The sequence below is a fragment of the Aspergillus wentii genome (assembly GCF_001890725.1).
Source record: "Aspergillus wentii DTO 134E9 unplaced genomic scaffold ASPWEscaffold_7, whole genome shotgun sequence".
NCBI lineage: Eukaryota > Fungi > Ascomycota > Eurotiomycetes > Eurotiales > Aspergillaceae > Aspergillus > Aspergillus wentii.
Genome location: NW_024467838.1, coordinates 1,101,026 through 1,118,247, shown reverse-complemented (window position 1 = coordinate 1,118,247; position 17,222 = coordinate 1,101,026). Strand labels below are relative to the sequence as shown.

The 17,222-nt window shown below is 49.6% G+C and overlaps 7 protein-coding genes across 7 annotated transcripts; 3 read left to right on the top strand and 4 right to left on the bottom strand.

Annotated features, from left to right (window-relative positions):
• Window positions 1–51: 51 nt before the first annotated feature.
• Window positions 52–1,423, bottom strand: ASPWEDRAFT_44154 (enoyl-CoA hydratase/isomerase family protein). The gene is made up of 2 exons (XM_040836196.1): window positions 1,096–1,423; window positions 52–982 (listed from the first exon to the last, which is right to left on the bottom strand). The coding sequence occupies exons 1-2, from the start codon at window positions 1,325–1,327 to the stop codon at window positions 372–374; spliced, it is 843 nt and encodes a 280-aa protein (XP_040685790.1). The 5' UTR covers window positions 1,328–1,423; the 3' UTR covers window positions 52–371.
• A 389-nt stretch (window positions 1,424–1,812) lies between these two features.
• On the bottom strand, window positions 1,813–3,497 carry adaB (chromatin-binding transcription regulator ADA2; the record flags this gene model as incomplete). The annotated part of the gene is made up of 3 exons (XM_040828665.1): window positions 1,813–1,881; window positions 1,944–3,344; window positions 3,405–3,497. 3 exons carry the CDS (start codon window positions 3,495–3,497, stop codon window positions 1,813–1,815), a joined length of 1,563 nt encoding a protein of 520 aa, XP_040685789.1.
• A 965-nt stretch (window positions 3,498–4,462) lies between these two features.
• ASPWEDRAFT_31048 (serine/threonine-protein kinase) lies at window positions 4,463–6,747 on the top strand (the record flags this gene model as incomplete). The annotated part of the gene is made up of 6 exons (XM_040833497.1): window positions 4,463–4,484; window positions 4,589–4,738; window positions 4,812–5,577; window positions 5,652–6,067; window positions 6,129–6,493; window positions 6,550–6,747. 6 exons carry the CDS (start codon window positions 4,463–4,465, stop codon window positions 6,745–6,747), a joined length of 1,917 nt encoding a protein of 638 aa, XP_040685788.1.
• A 1,255-nt stretch (window positions 6,748–8,002) lies between these two features.
• On the bottom strand, window positions 8,003–10,916 carry ASPWEDRAFT_175409 (coatomer subunit beta'; the record flags this gene model as incomplete). Its single annotated transcript, XM_040831356.1, has 6 exons — window positions 8,003–9,166; window positions 9,227–10,495; window positions 10,558–10,589; window positions 10,643–10,664; window positions 10,717–10,779; window positions 10,899–10,916. 6 exons carry the CDS (start codon window positions 10,914–10,916, stop codon window positions 8,003–8,005), a joined length of 2,568 nt encoding a protein of 855 aa, XP_040685787.1.
• A 439-nt stretch (window positions 10,917–11,355) lies between these two features.
• On the bottom strand, window positions 11,356–12,689 carry ASPWEDRAFT_44150 (complex I NDUFA5 subunit family protein). Its single transcript, XM_040836195.1, has 3 exons — window positions 12,030–12,689; window positions 11,866–11,970; window positions 11,356–11,798 (listed from the first exon to the last, which is right to left on the bottom strand). The coding sequence occupies exons 1-3, from the start codon at window positions 12,572–12,574 to the stop codon at window positions 11,738–11,740; spliced, it is 711 nt and encodes a 236-aa protein (XP_040685786.1). The 5' UTR covers window positions 12,575–12,689; the 3' UTR covers window positions 11,356–11,737.
• A 101-nt stretch (window positions 12,690–12,790) lies between these two features.
• ASPWEDRAFT_139612 (putative disulfide isomerase) lies at window positions 12,791–15,860 on the top strand. Its single transcript, XM_040829387.1, has 4 exons — window positions 12,791–13,421; window positions 13,478–13,559; window positions 13,620–15,140; window positions 15,199–15,860. The coding sequence occupies exons 1-4, from the start codon at window positions 13,180–13,182 to the stop codon at window positions 15,556–15,558; spliced, it is 2,205 nt and encodes a 734-aa protein (XP_040685785.1). The 5' UTR covers window positions 12,791–13,179; the 3' UTR covers window positions 15,559–15,860.
• A 441-nt stretch (window positions 15,861–16,301) lies between these two features.
• Window positions 16,302–17,143, top strand: ASPWEDRAFT_44146 (cytochrome b-c1 complex subunit 10; the record flags this gene model as incomplete). The annotated part of the gene is made up of 4 exons (XM_040836194.1): window positions 16,302–16,372; window positions 16,628–16,681; window positions 16,744–16,891; window positions 16,958–17,143. Coding segments are annotated over 4 exons (282 nt in total), but the record flags the coding sequence as incomplete, so codon positions are not given.
• Window positions 17,144–17,222: the final 79 nt, after the last annotated feature.

Genomic DNA, 17,222 nt, shown 5'->3' with positions numbered 1-17,222 from the left:
AACTTTTTTTTTTTGGGGGGGTCACATTTTGTCTGACATCTTCTTTGCCAGTCGGTATGTGATATGAAGGAGCCCAAGTCGGTCACGGATGACAGCATGACGAAGCGCACGATATGTCTTTTCACAGCGACCTAGGAGCGGTTATACCGCGGGACGGAGTTTTAACCGCATGGGATATGGCTAATACTGGAAGGCGCGATGAACAACTTCGATTTACCTTAGCATTGTATTACTTTTACTACCTGGCGATAGTTGCAGAGCAACTTAGCCGCAATGATATTTCCATTCTAGTCACTTGTTCTGTATTGCCTGTAAACGACATTTGTATTATCTTGTAAAGTTGTGTTGCCATGACCGGGATGCATGTGCATTTACAACTTACTGTCCACCCAGTTGGGCTTCCTCTTCTCCACAAACGCCATCAGCCCCTCCTTGATATTCTCTCCCTCGTACAACCGTTTCGACCATCCATCGATCAGTAAGCGGCTGCCCTCCTCAGCTCCGACACCTTCCCATCCCATCTTGATACCTTCGCGCGTGACGATGACTGCATCTGGGCTGTTCGACGCGATCTGGGCTGCGATCTCAACCGTTCGCTTGACCACCTGCTCATCCCCACCCGAAACTACCTCATTCACAAACCCCCATCGCTCTGCCTCGACAGCTGACACTCGTCGCCCAGTCAAGGCCATCTCCATGGCCCTCTGGCGCCCAACCGTGCGCACCAACCGGGGCAACGCCCCAGCGATGGCAACGACACCGCGCAGAACCTCCGGATAGGCAAACACAGCCTTCTCACTGGCAATAACCATATCGGCATTGATGATCATCTCACAACCACCACCAAAACAGATTCCATTGACAGCACAGAGGACGGGCTTTTTGCCGCCGCGACGCGAGAGACCTCCAAACCCAGAAGGTGACATTTGAGCACGGCCTTTGTTTTGTGATGGGGTTTGGGTTTGGGTGTTGTTGTTCCATTCTGAAGTTCTGTTAGCAAATATATTCCCTCTCTCTCATATATATACATCAAAAGATACTGATAGATAGTGAAATGGGAAACAAAAAAAATTTAAGTCAACATAGCATACATACCCTTCAAATCCGCACCTGCGCAAAACGCCCTCCCGGTGCCTGTCAGGACACCCACACGCAACGAAGGCTCATCATCCAGCCATTGCCAGACAGCGTCGAGTTCCTCGTGACCGGCGGAGTTGATGCAGTTAAGATCCCGGGGTCGGTTGAGAGTTACCAAAAGGACATGGGGGGCGGGTGAAGAGAGGATGGCGTATTGGGTTTTTGGGGGGTCGGTGGTGAAGGATGGCATTTTCATATGTATAATATATGGGATTATTTAAGTTGGAGATTGAGTTTGATTGATTATTTTGGGAAATTTGATATGAAGATGAATATGAGGGGGGTTGTTATGTAGTTTTTTGATGTTGGAGTTCTGGGTATCTTGCTGGGAGCCGAGGCCCGATTGCTCTGCTGTCGTTGCGGAGAATGTGGAGTAGGTGCAGTAACTAGTTGATGCGACTTGTCTTAGTCAAGGGATGATGTGCAGTAAACCCATGGATGGATTTAAAAAAAATCAAAAAAAGAAATCATAAATAGTACAAAGTAGTTAGTAGTATGTAGATTACTCGACCCTATATTGTACAAACAAAACATGGATGGTCAGAGAGCATGGTCAAAATATCCCATTTCAGATTCTAAAATCAACATCTTCCGGTTCTGCCCTACAGAACGCAAACGCCATTCCATCAAATTTGGATATCAAACAAAAAAAGTATCGTCATCCCTCGCAGTTTTCTACGACTTGTTGATCCATCCACTGTGTACCATAAAATCGTAGATACGGCCCGTTTTGGCGCTGTCAATCTGTATCCTGACTGTCAGTTCACTGTCTTCCCTGTATAGGTGGTGAAGGAGTAGATAAATACCTTGCAAATAGTCCGTGCATCCTTCTTTTTCAAACTCCCTCCCTGTTTCATGGCCTCCTTTAACAGTGTTTCCTTAATGACCAGGTATGGTTTGGGTTGGACGTGAAGCACGTTGCACACCTCCACCTCTTCCTTCGTCAACAAATGTAGATCGGGAGCACCATCGTTCTCTAGTTTCCATGGAACCACTCCATTCAACGGCGGCACCACGAACTTGGTCTTAGCCGGCTGTGGCGTGGAAACCGGGTCCCCGTTGCTGGCAAACATCCGGTCAAAGTCATTCATGGCCTGGTTGCCGTTAGGTTCGGGGGTCTTTGCTGCACCAGTCGAGGCCTTCTGAAGTCGCAAGGGGAGCTCGGGAGTTGTTAATTGACTGGCCGCCGTTGGATGTTCCGGCTGCTGAGACTGCTTTGGCCGTGAAGTTGCGAACCGATCAAACGAGCCCTGAGGCATCAGTCGCTGCATACGTTGCTGCTTTTCTTGTTCATATTTCTCCCCACCCTTCAGATCCCCGATTCCCATCTGTCGCCATTCTTGTAGCTGCGAGATGGCAAGTCGTAGGTTGTGCTCGTACTCCAATCCCTTGCTAAATTCCTCGAAATCGTCGTGGTTCATCATCCGCGCAAATGGCTTCGTCTTATTCAGCAGATCTCGTTCCTCCTTAGTGCGCTTCTTCTCCAGTGCCGTGTTCTTTCGGTACTCGAGCAAGCCGTGCTCAAAGAGAATCTTCTTGCGCTCCGTTCGGGCCGTAAGACGCGCGTTATAAATATCCACCACCGTCATCTTCAATTCCATCTCGGCATCGTTTTCGCCGTTCGGTAGGATACCTGCACCCGGGTCGAAAACCATGTGCTGTACTGCCTCTTCCGCATCGTTCAAGAATTCGGTCTCGAACTCCAAACGCCCAGGCATATACCCTTGCACCTCGTGGCATGCCGGTACACTGGCTGTTGGCTTCTGTTTCGGGGTCGTTGGCGGAGCTGCCTTGGCCGCATCCTTGCGCTCTTCGATACGTCGCTTCTTTCGAGCTTGGAATTCTTCCTTGGAGATCGAATCGGAAAGACTTGTATCGTCGGGGTCTGCTCGTTCGGGTAACGGAAAATTGGGCGTGAAAATGTAGGTGCTGTAGTAGTGGTCTCGCACTTCGTCCTTGGTACGGTAGCCGCCAATATGATCCGCAATGTCTGCCCAGGAGCCTAGTCCGTAGATGTCGGCACCTTCTAACAGCAGCAATTCCTCATCCGCCCCCCAATCTTCCTCGAAAATAGGAACCGAATTTTGCTCGATCACTTGATATGGGTGTGTAGTGGGGTCGTGGTTTTTGGACTTTTCCCCAGCGGCGAAGCAGGGAACGCAGAGATCGTATTCATTGCAAACCGGGTGTGCACACGAGATGCGAACCTAGAGTAACACGGCATCTCATTTAGCAATAGCCAGAATATCACAGATGAAATGTCATACCGTTGAAGTCACATCAATGGAGCAAATATCACAGTGATATTTAGTGCCTGCTTCAGTACCGCGCGAAGCGGTCTTCTTCCGTATTACACCCATCGGTCGTGGGTCCCTTTCATCCTCCGCTGTGTCCGAGTCCGTCTCGTAAGACAATGCAGCCCTTCAGCAATCGCAGAGGGCTACAGTAAATGGTGGAAATCGGGGTCTAAACAAGGTCGGGTTTGTTGTTGAGAGGGGGAGAAAGGAGGGGGGTGTTTGCTTTTCTCCGCAGCCGAGTGGAGATACGCGGGGAGAGCGACCGATGGATTGGCAGATAGAAAGGGAGAAAAGAACCCAAAGAGAGCGATCACGACAAATCGAGGATAATTGCGGTCGGTTTTGGCCTGGTTGGATAAGAGCGTCTGCGCGCAGTGACTCTGGCCCTGACAGCAGCCAGCCAGAAGCCATCGCGAAGTCCGGGGCGGTGGCTGAGCCTATGGCTGGGGCTGGCGTGCACCGCCTCAACGACCCTTCAGCCCTGTAGCCTCAGGCAGCAAGGGTGCCAAGGCATTCAGGTGTCGAGGCACCAAGGCAGGCAGGCAGCAATGTTCCTGACCCAATCAGCGGCCCAGGATTCCCCCTCTTCCACTCTTTCTTCCCCTCTTCAGCCTCCGTTAATCTCTCTGTTTGTTCTCCTGCTTCCCCCCTCTATCATTTCTCCCCTTAAACAAACCAAACAACCTGGGTCGTCCTGTTCCTTTTTTCTTTTTCTTGATTTCTTTTCGACCCTGGTTGTTTTCTTGTCACTTCTTTATCTTATTTTATTTTTCTTCTACTCAATCTGTTTTGGTTTCCTTTCTGTTGTGTCTCCTCTATCCTCCGGTCTCTGTGCGTCGACAGTGTGGCTGTGGCGATTCTGCATCTCTGACATTGCGCCTGTTATTTCCATTGACCCTCTAGAACACAGAAAGTCCCTCCCTCTACCTCCTTTTTTTTTTTATCCTCACGCAGATCGACTTTTATCTTCACTTTTATCCTTCCTACACCTCACTCTCTCTTTGGAACTACCTACACCGTCCCTCACAATGTCGTGGAAACTCACTAAAAGTATGTTTAGTTGGTCTTCCCTCCTCTTCATTTATAGCGCAATAGTCTAGCTGTCTGGGCATTGCTCTACTGGCAAGCAAATACTAACATGATATTATTCACAGAACTAAAGGAAACGCACCTTGCCCCGTTGACCAACACCTTTACTCGGTCTTCCTCCACATCCACCATCAAGGGTGAATCCGGCGAAGAGACCCCGACTGTCTCGCAGGCCCCGACTATCTCTGTCTCGTCTGCAAACCCCGATGGAATCAGTATGCTTTCGCTATGCCTAAAATAATCCTTCATTTAATCTATCCTTTGCTAATCCATGTTACATCCATAAAGCTGAATCCGCGTCCCTCGTCTCTCCCCCCGTGGCCCCTGTCAAGCCGGGTATCTTGATCGTCACACTCCACGAAGGCCAGAGTTTCTCTCTTTCCCCTCATTACCAACAGATCTTCAACTCGCATTTCCAGAACAACAGCGCCTATGGCTCGATGCGCCCAAGCTCTTCCTCCTCTCACTCCACCGGACAGGCGGGCTCCTTCGTGCCGAATAACCGCCCGCAGTCGACCAGCGGAGGAATCAATGCTGCCCCCACTATCCACGGTCGCTACTCAACCAAGTACCTCCCTTACGCTCTCCTCGATTTTGAAAAGAACCAAGTCTTTGTCGACGCGGTTTCGGGAACGCCCGAGAACCCCCTCTGGGCCGGCGACAACACCGCCTTCAAGTTTGATGTGTCCCGTAAGACAGAATTGAATGTTCAGCTTTATCTGCGAAACCCCGCTGCTCGGCCTGGCGCCGGACGAAGTGAGGATATCTTCCTCGGTGCAGTCAAGGTGCATCCTCGCTTCGAAGAGACTCAGCCATATGTGGAGGACCCCAAGCTCAGCAAGAAGGATAACCAGAAGGCCGCTGCTGCTCATGCGTCGCAGGAGGGTCATCTGGGCCAGATGGGTGCTGAATGGTTGGACCTCCAGTTCGGAACTGGTTCGATCAAGATTGGTGTTTCGTTCGTTGAGAATAAGCAGCGTAGCTTGAAACTGGAGGACTTCGATTTGATGAAGGTCGTTGGTAAGGGTAGTTTCGGCAAAGTCATGCAGGTCATGTAAGTCTCCCAAAAAAGTCACACGGGTTTGGTGGGCGATCAACATTTGATACTAATGCGGGATACGTCTACAGGAAGAAGGATACTGGCCGGATCTACGCCCTCAAGACCATTCGCAAAGCTCACATCATCTCTCGATCCGAAGTTACACACACTCTCGCAGAGAGATCGGTACTTGCACAGATCAACAACCCTTTCATTGTTCCCTTGAAGTTTTCTTTCCAGTCTCCGGAGAAATTGTATCTCGTTTTGGCGTTCGTGAACGGTGGTGAATTGTTCCATCATCTGCAGAGGGAACAGCGTTTCGATATCAACCGAGCTCGTTTCTACACCGCGGAACTGCTTTGCGCACTTGAATGCTTGCATGGTTTCAAGGTTATTTACCGTGATCTCAAGCCCGAGAACATCCTTCTTGACTATACCGGACACATCGCGCTCTGTGACTTCGGTCTTTGCAAGTTGGATATGAAGGATGAGGATCGCACAAACAGTAAGAGCCCCACCTCCCTTGTCAGGTAATCGGTCCACCTAACTAATTGTGACACAAATAGCATTCTGTGGAACTCCTGAGTATCTTGCCCCTGAGCTCTTGCTTGGAAACGGATACACAAAGACAGTCGATTGGTGGACGCTGGGTGTCCTCCTTTACGAGATGCTTACGGGTCTTCCACCTTTCTATGATGAAAACACCAATGAAATGTACCGGAAGATCTTGCAGGAACCCTTGACATTCCCCAGCAGTGACGTCGTCCCTCCTGCCGCTCGGGATCTTCTCACCCGCCTGTTGGATCGTGACCCTCAACGTCGTCTTGGTGCCACCGGTGCCGCTGAGATCAAGTCTCACCACTTCTTTGCTAACATTGACTGGCGCAAGCTTCTTCAGAGGAAGTATGAGCCAAGCTTCCGCCCCAACGTGGTATGTGAAACTTTATGACCAAACAATTTTTTTCGTTTTTATCTAACTCTCTGTAGCTTGACGCCCGTGATACCGCCAATTTCGACCGCGAGTTTACCCAAGAGGCTCCGCAAGACTCGTACGTCGATGGCCCGGTTCTCTCCCAAACCATGCAGCAGCAGTTCGAAGGCTGGTCTTACAACCGCCCCGTCGCTGGTCTTGGAGATGCCGGTGGCAGTGTCAAGGACCCATCTTTCGGAAGTATCCCAGAATAAGCAACTCTGATAGCTGTTTTTGGGGCCCAATATGGATTGGTTTCACCCGAAATCTAGGAGGGATTGTTAGAGACGATTCTCCTTTGTATTTTCTGCTTTGCTTCTCCATACACATTGTGTGTTTCCAAATTTTATTCATTTTCTTTTCCCCTTTTCTTAGCACAAGGAGTCTGCGGCATCTTTCTGTTGGAACCTTATCACCGAGACAGCGATCTCGGCCTCAATTGAGCGTCTGGTTTTTTCTTTTCCCTTTATCCCCTTTGCATTTTACCGCACTGTTCCAGTTAGGCGGGTCCCTCAAAAACCACATTTCATATGCCTTCGCGCATGGTTGTTGAATTCATCATGTATTTGCATCCTTCTCTCGGGCGTGCGTTGGTGTTCTGTTTTCTCCCATTATCTGGAGATAAGCAAGGCCATGAGCATGCTCCCCACTTATTATTTTCCATTCTACAGCATTGGTATCATTTTATTTGGGGAGAGCCTGTCCGGGGTGATCACATCTTATCTTTATCAGCTGGTCCGATCTCATCTTGCTTAAAAGGCGAAGCCTGCTCGCACCTAGGGGAGGTCTTCATTGATGGATTTATCAACGACACCTGCGCATATGAACAGAACAGTCTGAATCTAGAATCGGTTATTTCTTGTCTTCTTCTATTTCTGCTCCTTTTCGTTTTCCCTTCTCGTTTTCGGTTCCGGGGGCTTGTTTTGAACATGGAAACGAATTCAATGATGGTCAAAGCACGGGGTGCTCCATTCGTGAAATTCACATGACTGGGTCATAGATAGCATTGATTGATTGATTTGAAAATAACCCTTTGAACAAACATTCAAGTAGTTGAGTCCTATGTAGACATTTCTCCTATCTTTGACGAGTCATGGAATATGCTAAAACCGCTATTTGGCAATAATTAACTCTTTGAAATTGATTTGATTGGAAATTGAGGATACAGACCAAACCGGTGGTAGACACAAAAGATGAAAGGCAACAGGAAAGAGCTAATCAACACAGTGGGAACAAACAGGTAAATCTAAAAGAAAAGAACAAAAAATATGTTAGGGGTAAGTAAAAGGCGGAATAACGGTGCCCAAGTCATGATGTGCACATGAAATCAATTTATAGGAGGGGAGGAGCAAAGGGGATCATGGATGGATTCTTTTAAATTCAAGTTAACAAGATTTCCTCAACAAACAAAGCACATTAGAGGTCCCTCTGGAATGGAAGGACATTGTATCTACTACTTCATCATTTAATTCATGCTTCCGCCTCCACCTCGGGTGCGCCATTCTCTGCGCTCTCGGCCTTTTCTCCCTCTTCGTCGGCGTTGACGTCGATGAGAGATTCCGAGGATGGCGGTTCAGGGACACCACCTTCTTTCTCAAGGCGGAGGTACTCGTCCCATTCGGGGAACAGGTCATCGTCTGTCGCGGTGTCGGGGGCACCCGGGGGCACACCAACCAGACGAGCAACCTTTGTCTTTCCAGACTGCTCCAGGGACTGTTTCCATTGTGTCACGAGCTGGGGAGCCCGCGAGGGCTTGTAAGTCTGGGCGAAGAGAACGGCTTCCGCAGTACGGCCAGTCTGGACGAGAAGGGCAATGCAGCCGTCGACATCGCCAACAGACCACAGGGTGGAGAATGCGACGTTGTGAAGGCCGGCTTCTGAGGCTTGGTCGGCCAGGGCTCGAAGGCCGTCCTTGCTGCCGCTGGCGGTGTGCAAGAGGAGAAGGGAACCAACATCCTTGGCGTTGGTGAAGCATTCCTGGGCCAGAGCCAGGTTCCATGCAGACATGGCGGCATCACCGACGATCTTCCACTTGTGCTCAACATTGGCCTCGCGGGCAATTTCAAGGGCAGTCTCGAGATCATTGAGAGAAAGAGAGAGCTCGAAGCGGTGCTCCTGGTCTGTGGCAACCTCCAACGCCATTTCCTTGTACCCTTGGCCTTCGAGGAATCGGGCGACCTTGTTCATCTGATCTTGTGGCACATCCTTGAGCAATTCGGCAGCCAGGTCCATATCTCCGCGCAGTACCACTGTCTGGTACTCGACCATGCTGAGAGAAAGACCAAACGAAACAACGTTGACATCCTTGTCAGCCAGGTAGATTCTGCCATCCCGTGGCAGGTAGCCCACGACATACATGGCCTGGTCGAAGTGAGAGATTGTATAGGTTTGGTCGCCAACGAGGTAATTTAAGCGGTTTGTCGAGTTTGTGTAAATAAAGCAGTCTCCGACCCATTCACCTGTTCGGACAGACTCGTTGACGTCGGTAACGACTTCAAAAGCAGACTCAACGCCATCCTCATCGGCTTCGCCATCATTCATTCCGTTGACATAATTCTCCCGCGAGAACCGGAGAACGTAGAAAGAATCCTCGCAAGCAAGGGTGACCAGCTCTCCCGATTCAGACCAGTAGACCTGTTTATGACTTGTTAGCTAACAAAATCCCGAAATAGTTATGGATAGTGGTTGTCTTACAGCCTTGGGCTCGACTTCAATGCGTCGGACCAAGTTTCCAGTCTCCCAATCGAACATGCCGATTCCTCCTTGGCCCTTCACACCAAGCAGAACACCGTCCGTCAGACCTTCGGCTTGGAATCCTACATCCAGGCCACCGCTGACTTCTTTGAAGTTCTTGAAGATCTTGACACTAGTAGGCGACTCGCGGATGGCGTAGTCATTGCTGTTGTCCTTCGACCCCCAAGCAAAATCAAGTGCCTGACCGAAGGCCTTGTTTCTCCAGGCTAGCGCAGTGTAAATGATGTATTCTCCATCACCACAGACTGAAACGAAACGCCCGTTCGGTGAGTGCGATAGAGTTTGAGGGTAAACCTCACACGATCCCAGGTCCTTGGTTGGGAGAGTCAGGGGTGTGCCATCTTTGACGCTCGAGTCACCGCCCTTGATCACAGTCGACACCACTTCGTTATGTCTTGCCCAGACAACCTTTCCTGACCCATCCATGGAGACGGCTGGCTCTTCTCTGCCCATCTTGACAACAACTGCACCGTCATCGAAACCCATGGCAATACCTTGTCTTCCACGCTGGTAAGAGATACACCAAGCTCTTTCTAACCCATAGCTCAATGACTGCTCCAGTCTGTATGTGTTTGCGTGCCAAATCTTAATTGTTCCATCCTCGGAACCTGAGATGATCACCGGGAGTTCTGGGTGATAACAAGCAAAGGAAACGTTGCTTGTGTGTCCTTCCAAAGTCGCGATGAGCGCCTTCGTTGTGTAATCCCAGATCTTGACGGTCTTATCGTCGGAAGTAGTAAGAAGATACGGTTTATCGGCCTGCGGGTAGTAGTCGACATGGTTGACACCTTTCGTTTCGTGTGCCTCGAGGGTAAAGTTGGCGTGGGGGGAACCAAGGCTCCAGATCTTCACAGTGCGGTCCAGACAAGCGGAAGCAAATGTGTTGGTATCCTTGGGGTTGATCGACAATCCCATAACATAATGGCTGTGCCCCTCAAAGACCTGGACGCACTTCCAGCCTTTCTCCCAATCCCAGAGTTTGATTGTCATGTCATCGGACGCTGTAAGGACGAAAGGTTGGGTAGGGTGGACAACAATCGATCGAATGTAGTCGGGGTGAGCCTCGAACGAGGTGATCTTTTCGGAGGTATTGTAGTTGTACACGCGGAGCTGGAAGTCATCCGAGCCGCAGACGATCCAGTTCTTGCGGGCAATGAAACGCCCGGCTCGTACAGGTACATCGGTGAGTTCAAAGGTTTTGATGATAGACTAGAGTCAAGACTGTCAGTGGGATTCTTTTCCGTATCTGGCCATATTCCTTGGGGGCTTACCTGGGTTTCGTAAGACCAGATGTATACATGACCTATAGCACGATTAGCGCATTCAAATTGATAATTGGCGACGGCCGCAACGAACCGCTATATAAAGTCGTCAAGATCTAGATGATTGTTAGAAAGATAGAGAAAAACAAGCCAGCAATGCACACTCACCCATGGTTCCGTAGGATGGAAATCAATGCCCTTTACCCGCTCGGAGCGGGCAAAGAGTTGTCTCTGTAGAGCCCAACAATAGTCAGCGACAATACAATATCTCCACGCAATTGCATATTAATGCCTATCGCATTCACTCCTAGCACAAAATATTAAGTCCTCCTCGTGGCTTGACGGCGTACCTTGATATCCAACCGCATATTGTGTGGGGGTGAGAGTCGCGAATGTGTGCGGCGTCGGGGAACGGCCTGTGAGAGGGAGGGGAGAACCAGGCCACGAGCCGCTCAAACAGCCCAGCCCGGGATTGCAAAGGGTTAGTGAAGAAAATGCGTGTCAACAGCGCTGTTGGCTGACACAAATATGACGAGTATATCGAGTGGATTGGCCTGTTCGAACGAGATAGTTCCTCAGGGACTGGCAGCGATGTGTCCACAAGGAGACGGAATCCCGCCAGCTATCTCGAATCGGCTAGGCGACATCAGCCTCACCGCCTGCGCTTCTGGTGCATCCTACGCCTGCACTGCTGGATCTGTTAGATATGACATCTACGATCTAATAAAATCAAGAATTGATGGTTACTGTTATTTTTACTCAGAGGGCTAATCAGATATTCTCCAGTAGTGGGGTGTAATGTCGAAATGTGGGGTCAAGCCTGCCTTCCAGGCGTAAGATCTTGAAGCCATTGACTTCACTACTTCACCATTGTTGATCCTAAATTGTAAGAACTAAAAGAAAAATAAACGGCTATTTGACTACAGTGACTCGTAGATAATTCCTACAGTTAACAGCCGTTGCAAGTCCCCAGGAGACATGCTAACCGAAGACATCAATTGAATACGTTTCCCGGTGATAGTGTAGCAAGGCTTTTATGGTCCGGGTATGATAAATGTGAAACAGCGATAAAAGGTTGATCATAATGCGAGAAGTTGTCACAGAATTGTGTTCGTTCCAAACGAACACCCCTCGACTAATAAATACAGGTGATTTGGGTTGATCAAGAATCTCCGTAGGTCGGAGCTCTTTATGATCGCTCAAAGTAAGTCCACTGGCCAGGAACAGGCTTCTCCTCAAGCTCCTCCCATCTGAATAAAAGTCAGTCGAATTTCCAGGAGCATCAGCAGAAGCCGGTGGTTTTGGCAATAAACTTACGCCTGCGACTTGTGCATCTCATCCACAAGGCTCAGTTCGCCCTCGGCAACCTGAATGACTTCTTCAATGAGACCAGCACCAATCTGCTTCTCAATATCGGCGACCCTGAGCGGATTAATCATTAGTCCCTCGGTAGTATCATTCAAGAGAAAGGTCCAACATACTGGTCGGCCTCGAGAGCGGGTTCGTTCTCCCATTTCATTTGCTCCAGGTAGAAATCCGATCCCTTAGAATCCGTCTTAGTTCCGTCCTCAATGGCCTGCTCCCACTGCGCCTCTTGTTCCGGAGTACGGGCAGGGCCCTCAGAGGTGGCCTCCATTGCTTCACCATCCCATTCCTCGCCACGGGGGTTGTCGGTTCCATCGTCACGCTGGCTGGCTGCGTATGAACCATCGGCGCGGCGGAGGCTTGCGAATCGCTCAGGCTCAGCGCCCACTGTCTTCTTCACACGCTCCAACCAAGCCTCGAATCCAGGCGGCTTGGTAGATTCGATAATCTGCAGGCGCTGGCGGGTCAGAGCCTCGGTGGACTGGCGATAGACCGACGACTCGGGGAAAGCCTTCAGTTTCTGCAATGTAGCTGTGTAGAGGTAGATCAAAGTCGGGCGAGGGCTGGGGTGGGTGGTGAGGCCGGTCAACCCGGTAGGAGCGAAAGGCTCAAGGTACCGGGCCGACTTGACGTTAGCCAATAACCGGATGGTAGACCTCATTGTGAGGATGTGTGGGAAAAAGGGAAGAAATTGACCCCAAAGGGTGTTGAATTATATGACCAATGGCAAGTGGTTTGTAACTAAACCAGAGAAGCGCACTGTCTGTGAATCCCGCGAAGGTTGAAGTCCGGTCGGGAGGCGGAGAAACAGAGACTCCAGGACCCCCGTCCGAATTGACGGCCCGTCGCCAGTGCTAAACTTATCGCAGTCCAGTCCTTCTTAGGGGGCAAATCATCGTCACCTTTGATTTATTGCTGTTACATTTGACTACGTTCTCGGGCCACCTTGGAACCTGCATACCTTGGTGCAGTGGCAGCAGCAGCAGGATATCTATCCGCGCTTTTGATACAGACAGCTCTGCCAGGTTGCTCCATCTTGAGAGGGTGTTGACACAGCCCGCGCTTGTCTGAGCCGCATTCAGACCCTCCATACGGAGTAGTCCCATGTGCCACTCGTGACAGCGTTTCGATATCCCAACCGTGGTCTTTTTTTTTTTTTTGCCATTCGCTCCAAGCGTCATTTTTTCTGTATATCTTTTGGTGTCTTTACTTTATCTATTTTAATCAATTAACTGTCCAAGGTTCTTGGACCTTGACCTGCCCAGCATGAAGGCCTCTTTGCTGGCGTGGTCACTTCTCTCGCTTGTCTCCGTCCCAACTTTCGCCGCTCCCTCCGAAGGAAACGCCCCCAATCTTGAATCGAGAAATGAGCATCTCTTCAAGAGAGGTGGATCGTCCGAGAAGGTTGATCCGAGCACACTTCCGAGCACCTTCAATGGCATCGAAGTGCCTCCGCTCAAAGAGCTGACCCCGGAAAACTTCGAGGAGACTGTTAAGGATGGCTACTGGTCAGGATTTTATTTCGTGGAATTGAGGGCTTCACAGTGATACTGACTCTCACTAGGTTTGTCAAGCACTACTCTCCATCTTGCCCCCACTGTACGGCAGTCGCTCCAACATGGCAGACCCTGTATGAATACTACTTTGTACGTATCCCCTCATCGAAAACGAGATATTTGTCGTCGGCTTATACTGATAGTTTATAGACTTCCGATCCTTTGTCTTCCTCGTCTTCGAAATCCTCTGATACTCAATCGCTGAATTCCTTCCACGGTTTCTATAACTTCCATTTCGCGTCAATGAACTGTCTTGCCTACGGAGATCTGTGCAAAAAGCTTCAAGTTGATTATTTCCCTATGTTCTCGCTTTACCAAAATGGCGAGCTCATGGAGAAATATGAAGGAAAGAAGACCATGACGGACCTCAGTGAGTTTGTGGAAGAGAAACTGGAATTGATCAGACCTGGATCTCGTCCCAGAAGAGGCATCAAGCTTCCAGAGCCAGGTGACAAGGAAGTCGATACGAACGCTACGCCGGATAAACCAGCCGCTAAGGACAAAGACCCTGGGGCGGGTACCAAAGCTGGTGAGAAGCATAAGGAACAGGTTGCCCAGCTGGCATCTCAGGATGTCAAGAAAACTTCTAGCACAAAGTCGAAGCCGAACTCAGCCCCCGCAAACCCCCAGGGCATGTCTGTTCCCCTCACTGCTGAGAGCTTCCAAAGGCTTGTTACTACCACAAGAGACCCCTGGTTCATCAAATTCTACGCGCCGTGGTGTGGCCATTGCCAGGCCCTGGCTCCCAACTGGCACCAAATGGCCAAGGAGATGCAGCACACTCTCAACGTTGGAGAAGTCAACTGCGACGTCGAATCTAGACTTTGCAAGGATGCGCGTGTGGCTGGCTTCCCGACAATGTACTTCTTCCGCGGTGGTGAGAGAGTCGAGTACCAAGGTCTTCGTGGTCTTGGTGATCTGGTCAATTATGCCAAAAAGGCTGTTGATGTCGGCACTGGCTTCCGGGATGTCGATGCAGCACAGTTCAAGGCACTGGAGGAAACCGAGGAGGTTATCTTCCTCTACTTCTATGACCACGCCACGACATCGGAGGACTTTGCGGCTTTGGACCGCTTGACTCTCAGTCTTGTTGGACACGCCAAGATTGTCAAGACTGACAGCGCGGCTCTCGCGGAAAGATTCAAGATCTCGACATGGCCTCGACTTCTTGTAGTCAGGGACGGGCGTCCAAGCTACTACAACGCTCTTGCTCCTAAGGATATGAGAGACTTCCGACAGATTCTATCCTGGATGCAAACCGTATGGTTGCCAATCGTCCCCGAGCTTACAGCCTCCAATGCACGTGAAATTATGGATGGCAAGTATGTGGTGCTTGGCATCCTTAGCCGAAGACGCTCAGATGACTTCATTCAGTCCAAGAGAGAGCTCAAAAATGCGGCGCTTGAGTGGATGGACAAGCAGGTCCAGCTATTCCAATTGGAAAGACAGGAACTTCGCGATGCTAAACAACTACGCATTGAGGAAGCTGATGACCGTAATGACCAGCGCGGATTGCGAGCCGCCAAGAACATGCGTATCACGATCCGTGAGGACGACAAGAAGCAAGTTAGATTTGCTTGGGTGGACGGCGACTTTTGGGAGCGCTGGCTGAGAACTACTTACGGCATCGATGTAGAAAATGGGGAGCGAGTCATCATCAACGACGAGGATGTAAGTACACCCTGCCTCTGGATGCTGTCTCCCTACTTGAAACTAATGATTTTTACAGAACCGACGCTACTGGGACACCTCCTCTAGTGGAGCTTCTATCATGGCCTCTCGTACCTCCATCCTTGAAACCATTCCTCTTGTCATTGCCAACCCGCCAAAGCTGAGCCCTAAGTCTACTGTTGGAAGCATCGAGTCTGCTTTCTTCTTCACTCGGTCTTTCATCTCCGATCATCCGATCATCTTCGTCCTCTTGTTGATTATCTCTGTGGCTGCGGTTACCTTTTTGGCCCGGGGAAGAAAGCGCGGAGCTCTTGGCCGAGGTGGCATCCTGGGCGCTGCTAGCAGCAGCGGTGGCTTCTTCCAGCTGGATGGTAAGGAAGGTTTGCTGAACGGCGGTTCTACCGGAAAGGTAGATTAATGAGTGTAAGAAACATGTACAGTTATTCTTTTCCTCTTCTTACTTCCTCTTGTTTTGTTTCTTTGAGCTATCTTGTTGCATCTGTTATAAATTTTCAAAAGGTTCTTTTTCCGTTGGAGCTATACGTGTAGACTATACAGTCTCATTCCAAAGCTTCAGATCAGGGATGCACTGGCAGAGTGCAAATGATTTTATCTCTTTTGGCTGGTCGGGGTTATGGCAATTTCTGATATTACTGGGCTTGCTTGTATCTTCTTTAATAAGTACATCGTTAAAGAACAATTATATTATATTTTCCAAAGAATATTTAGATCTTTTGGTGGACTTGAACGTTGATAAGTATTCGGAATCGGAAATCGAAAGCATCTGATTTGACAGCCAGTGTATGGTCACATGATCTCCAATTGCCGGTCTCTGATTGGTCGTCGGGCTACCGCAAGCACTGAACATCGGAGCCTCCCGGTTTTCGTCGACTGTTTCGAAGTTCGAATCCTCTATTGCAGCTGTCACCTCTTTGCTGGAGCAATTATCGTCTCCCCGTGTGCTTCGTGTGTCTGACAAGATGGTAAGCTTTCTGGAACCCTCTGTCGACCTGTGGTTTTTCTGTGTTGGCTGTTCGCTGTGTCCAAGGGAGGGTCGGAGATTCAACCGCGTCATTGACCGGCACTCTGATATTCGAGATGATACAGTGAAGTTGGATATTTGCATGGATATCAATTGCTAACGGGATTTACAATTTGCAGGTCTTCTCCCAAACCCTTCGCCGCGCTGCGGCCCAGTCTGCTGGTGCCTACCGCTCTCCTTTTGCGCCCAAGTGAGGCTTCCCGAATGAGATCCCCTCAATAGTCTTTGACAGTGCTTGAAAAGAAACATATGTCTATTGGTTGAGTTTTTTGGTGTTGGGATAGCCTGGGATATTACCGAGGATTGGCCAATTGCTGAGGCACCTTTGGCTCGAGGATTGGCTGCACTCCGGAACTCACATGAAGACATATGGACAAGCCTGTCAAGGTCTATTCAAAAATCCAAGGAATGAATAATGACTGACGACGGTGTCGAATGAATTCAGATACGCCACTCCCTTCCACTACCACGGCATCACCCTCAACGGTCTGACCAAGTTGTAAGTGCTTCCGGGCTGTACGTATGCTTTCAGGATCTATACTAATGGATTATGCTATAAAGCGGTACCATCGCCGGTACTTTCGGTGTCAGCCTTGGCACCTTTGCCATCTTCTTCTTCGGTGAAATTCCCCGTGTTCGCAAGGACATTCTCCAGCAGTTGCCTTTCTTCGATGAATACTTTGACCGAAGAATCGCCCCCGAGGACAACGTAAGTGGCATATACTTTGGTCTTTTTTATATTGGCCGCCAGGAAGGGAAACTGACAATTGTATAGCCCTTCTAAACACTTTTATTTACGAAATACATACCTTCAATCATCCCTTTTGTGCATTGTACGCAAGGATATATCTATCACTTCAGGGAAATGTGCGCTCTAGAGTGGGTACGGTCAAGGGAGCGGAGTTGGTGCTGTATTGTGTAGAATAGCGATGAGTTTTGATAGCACATAGACACGTCCGCCAGAATCAAGTTTGTCTCCGTGTATTCTACCTTGGATATCGACAGTAGATCTGTCTGGGAATAGTTGGAGTTTTTATTTT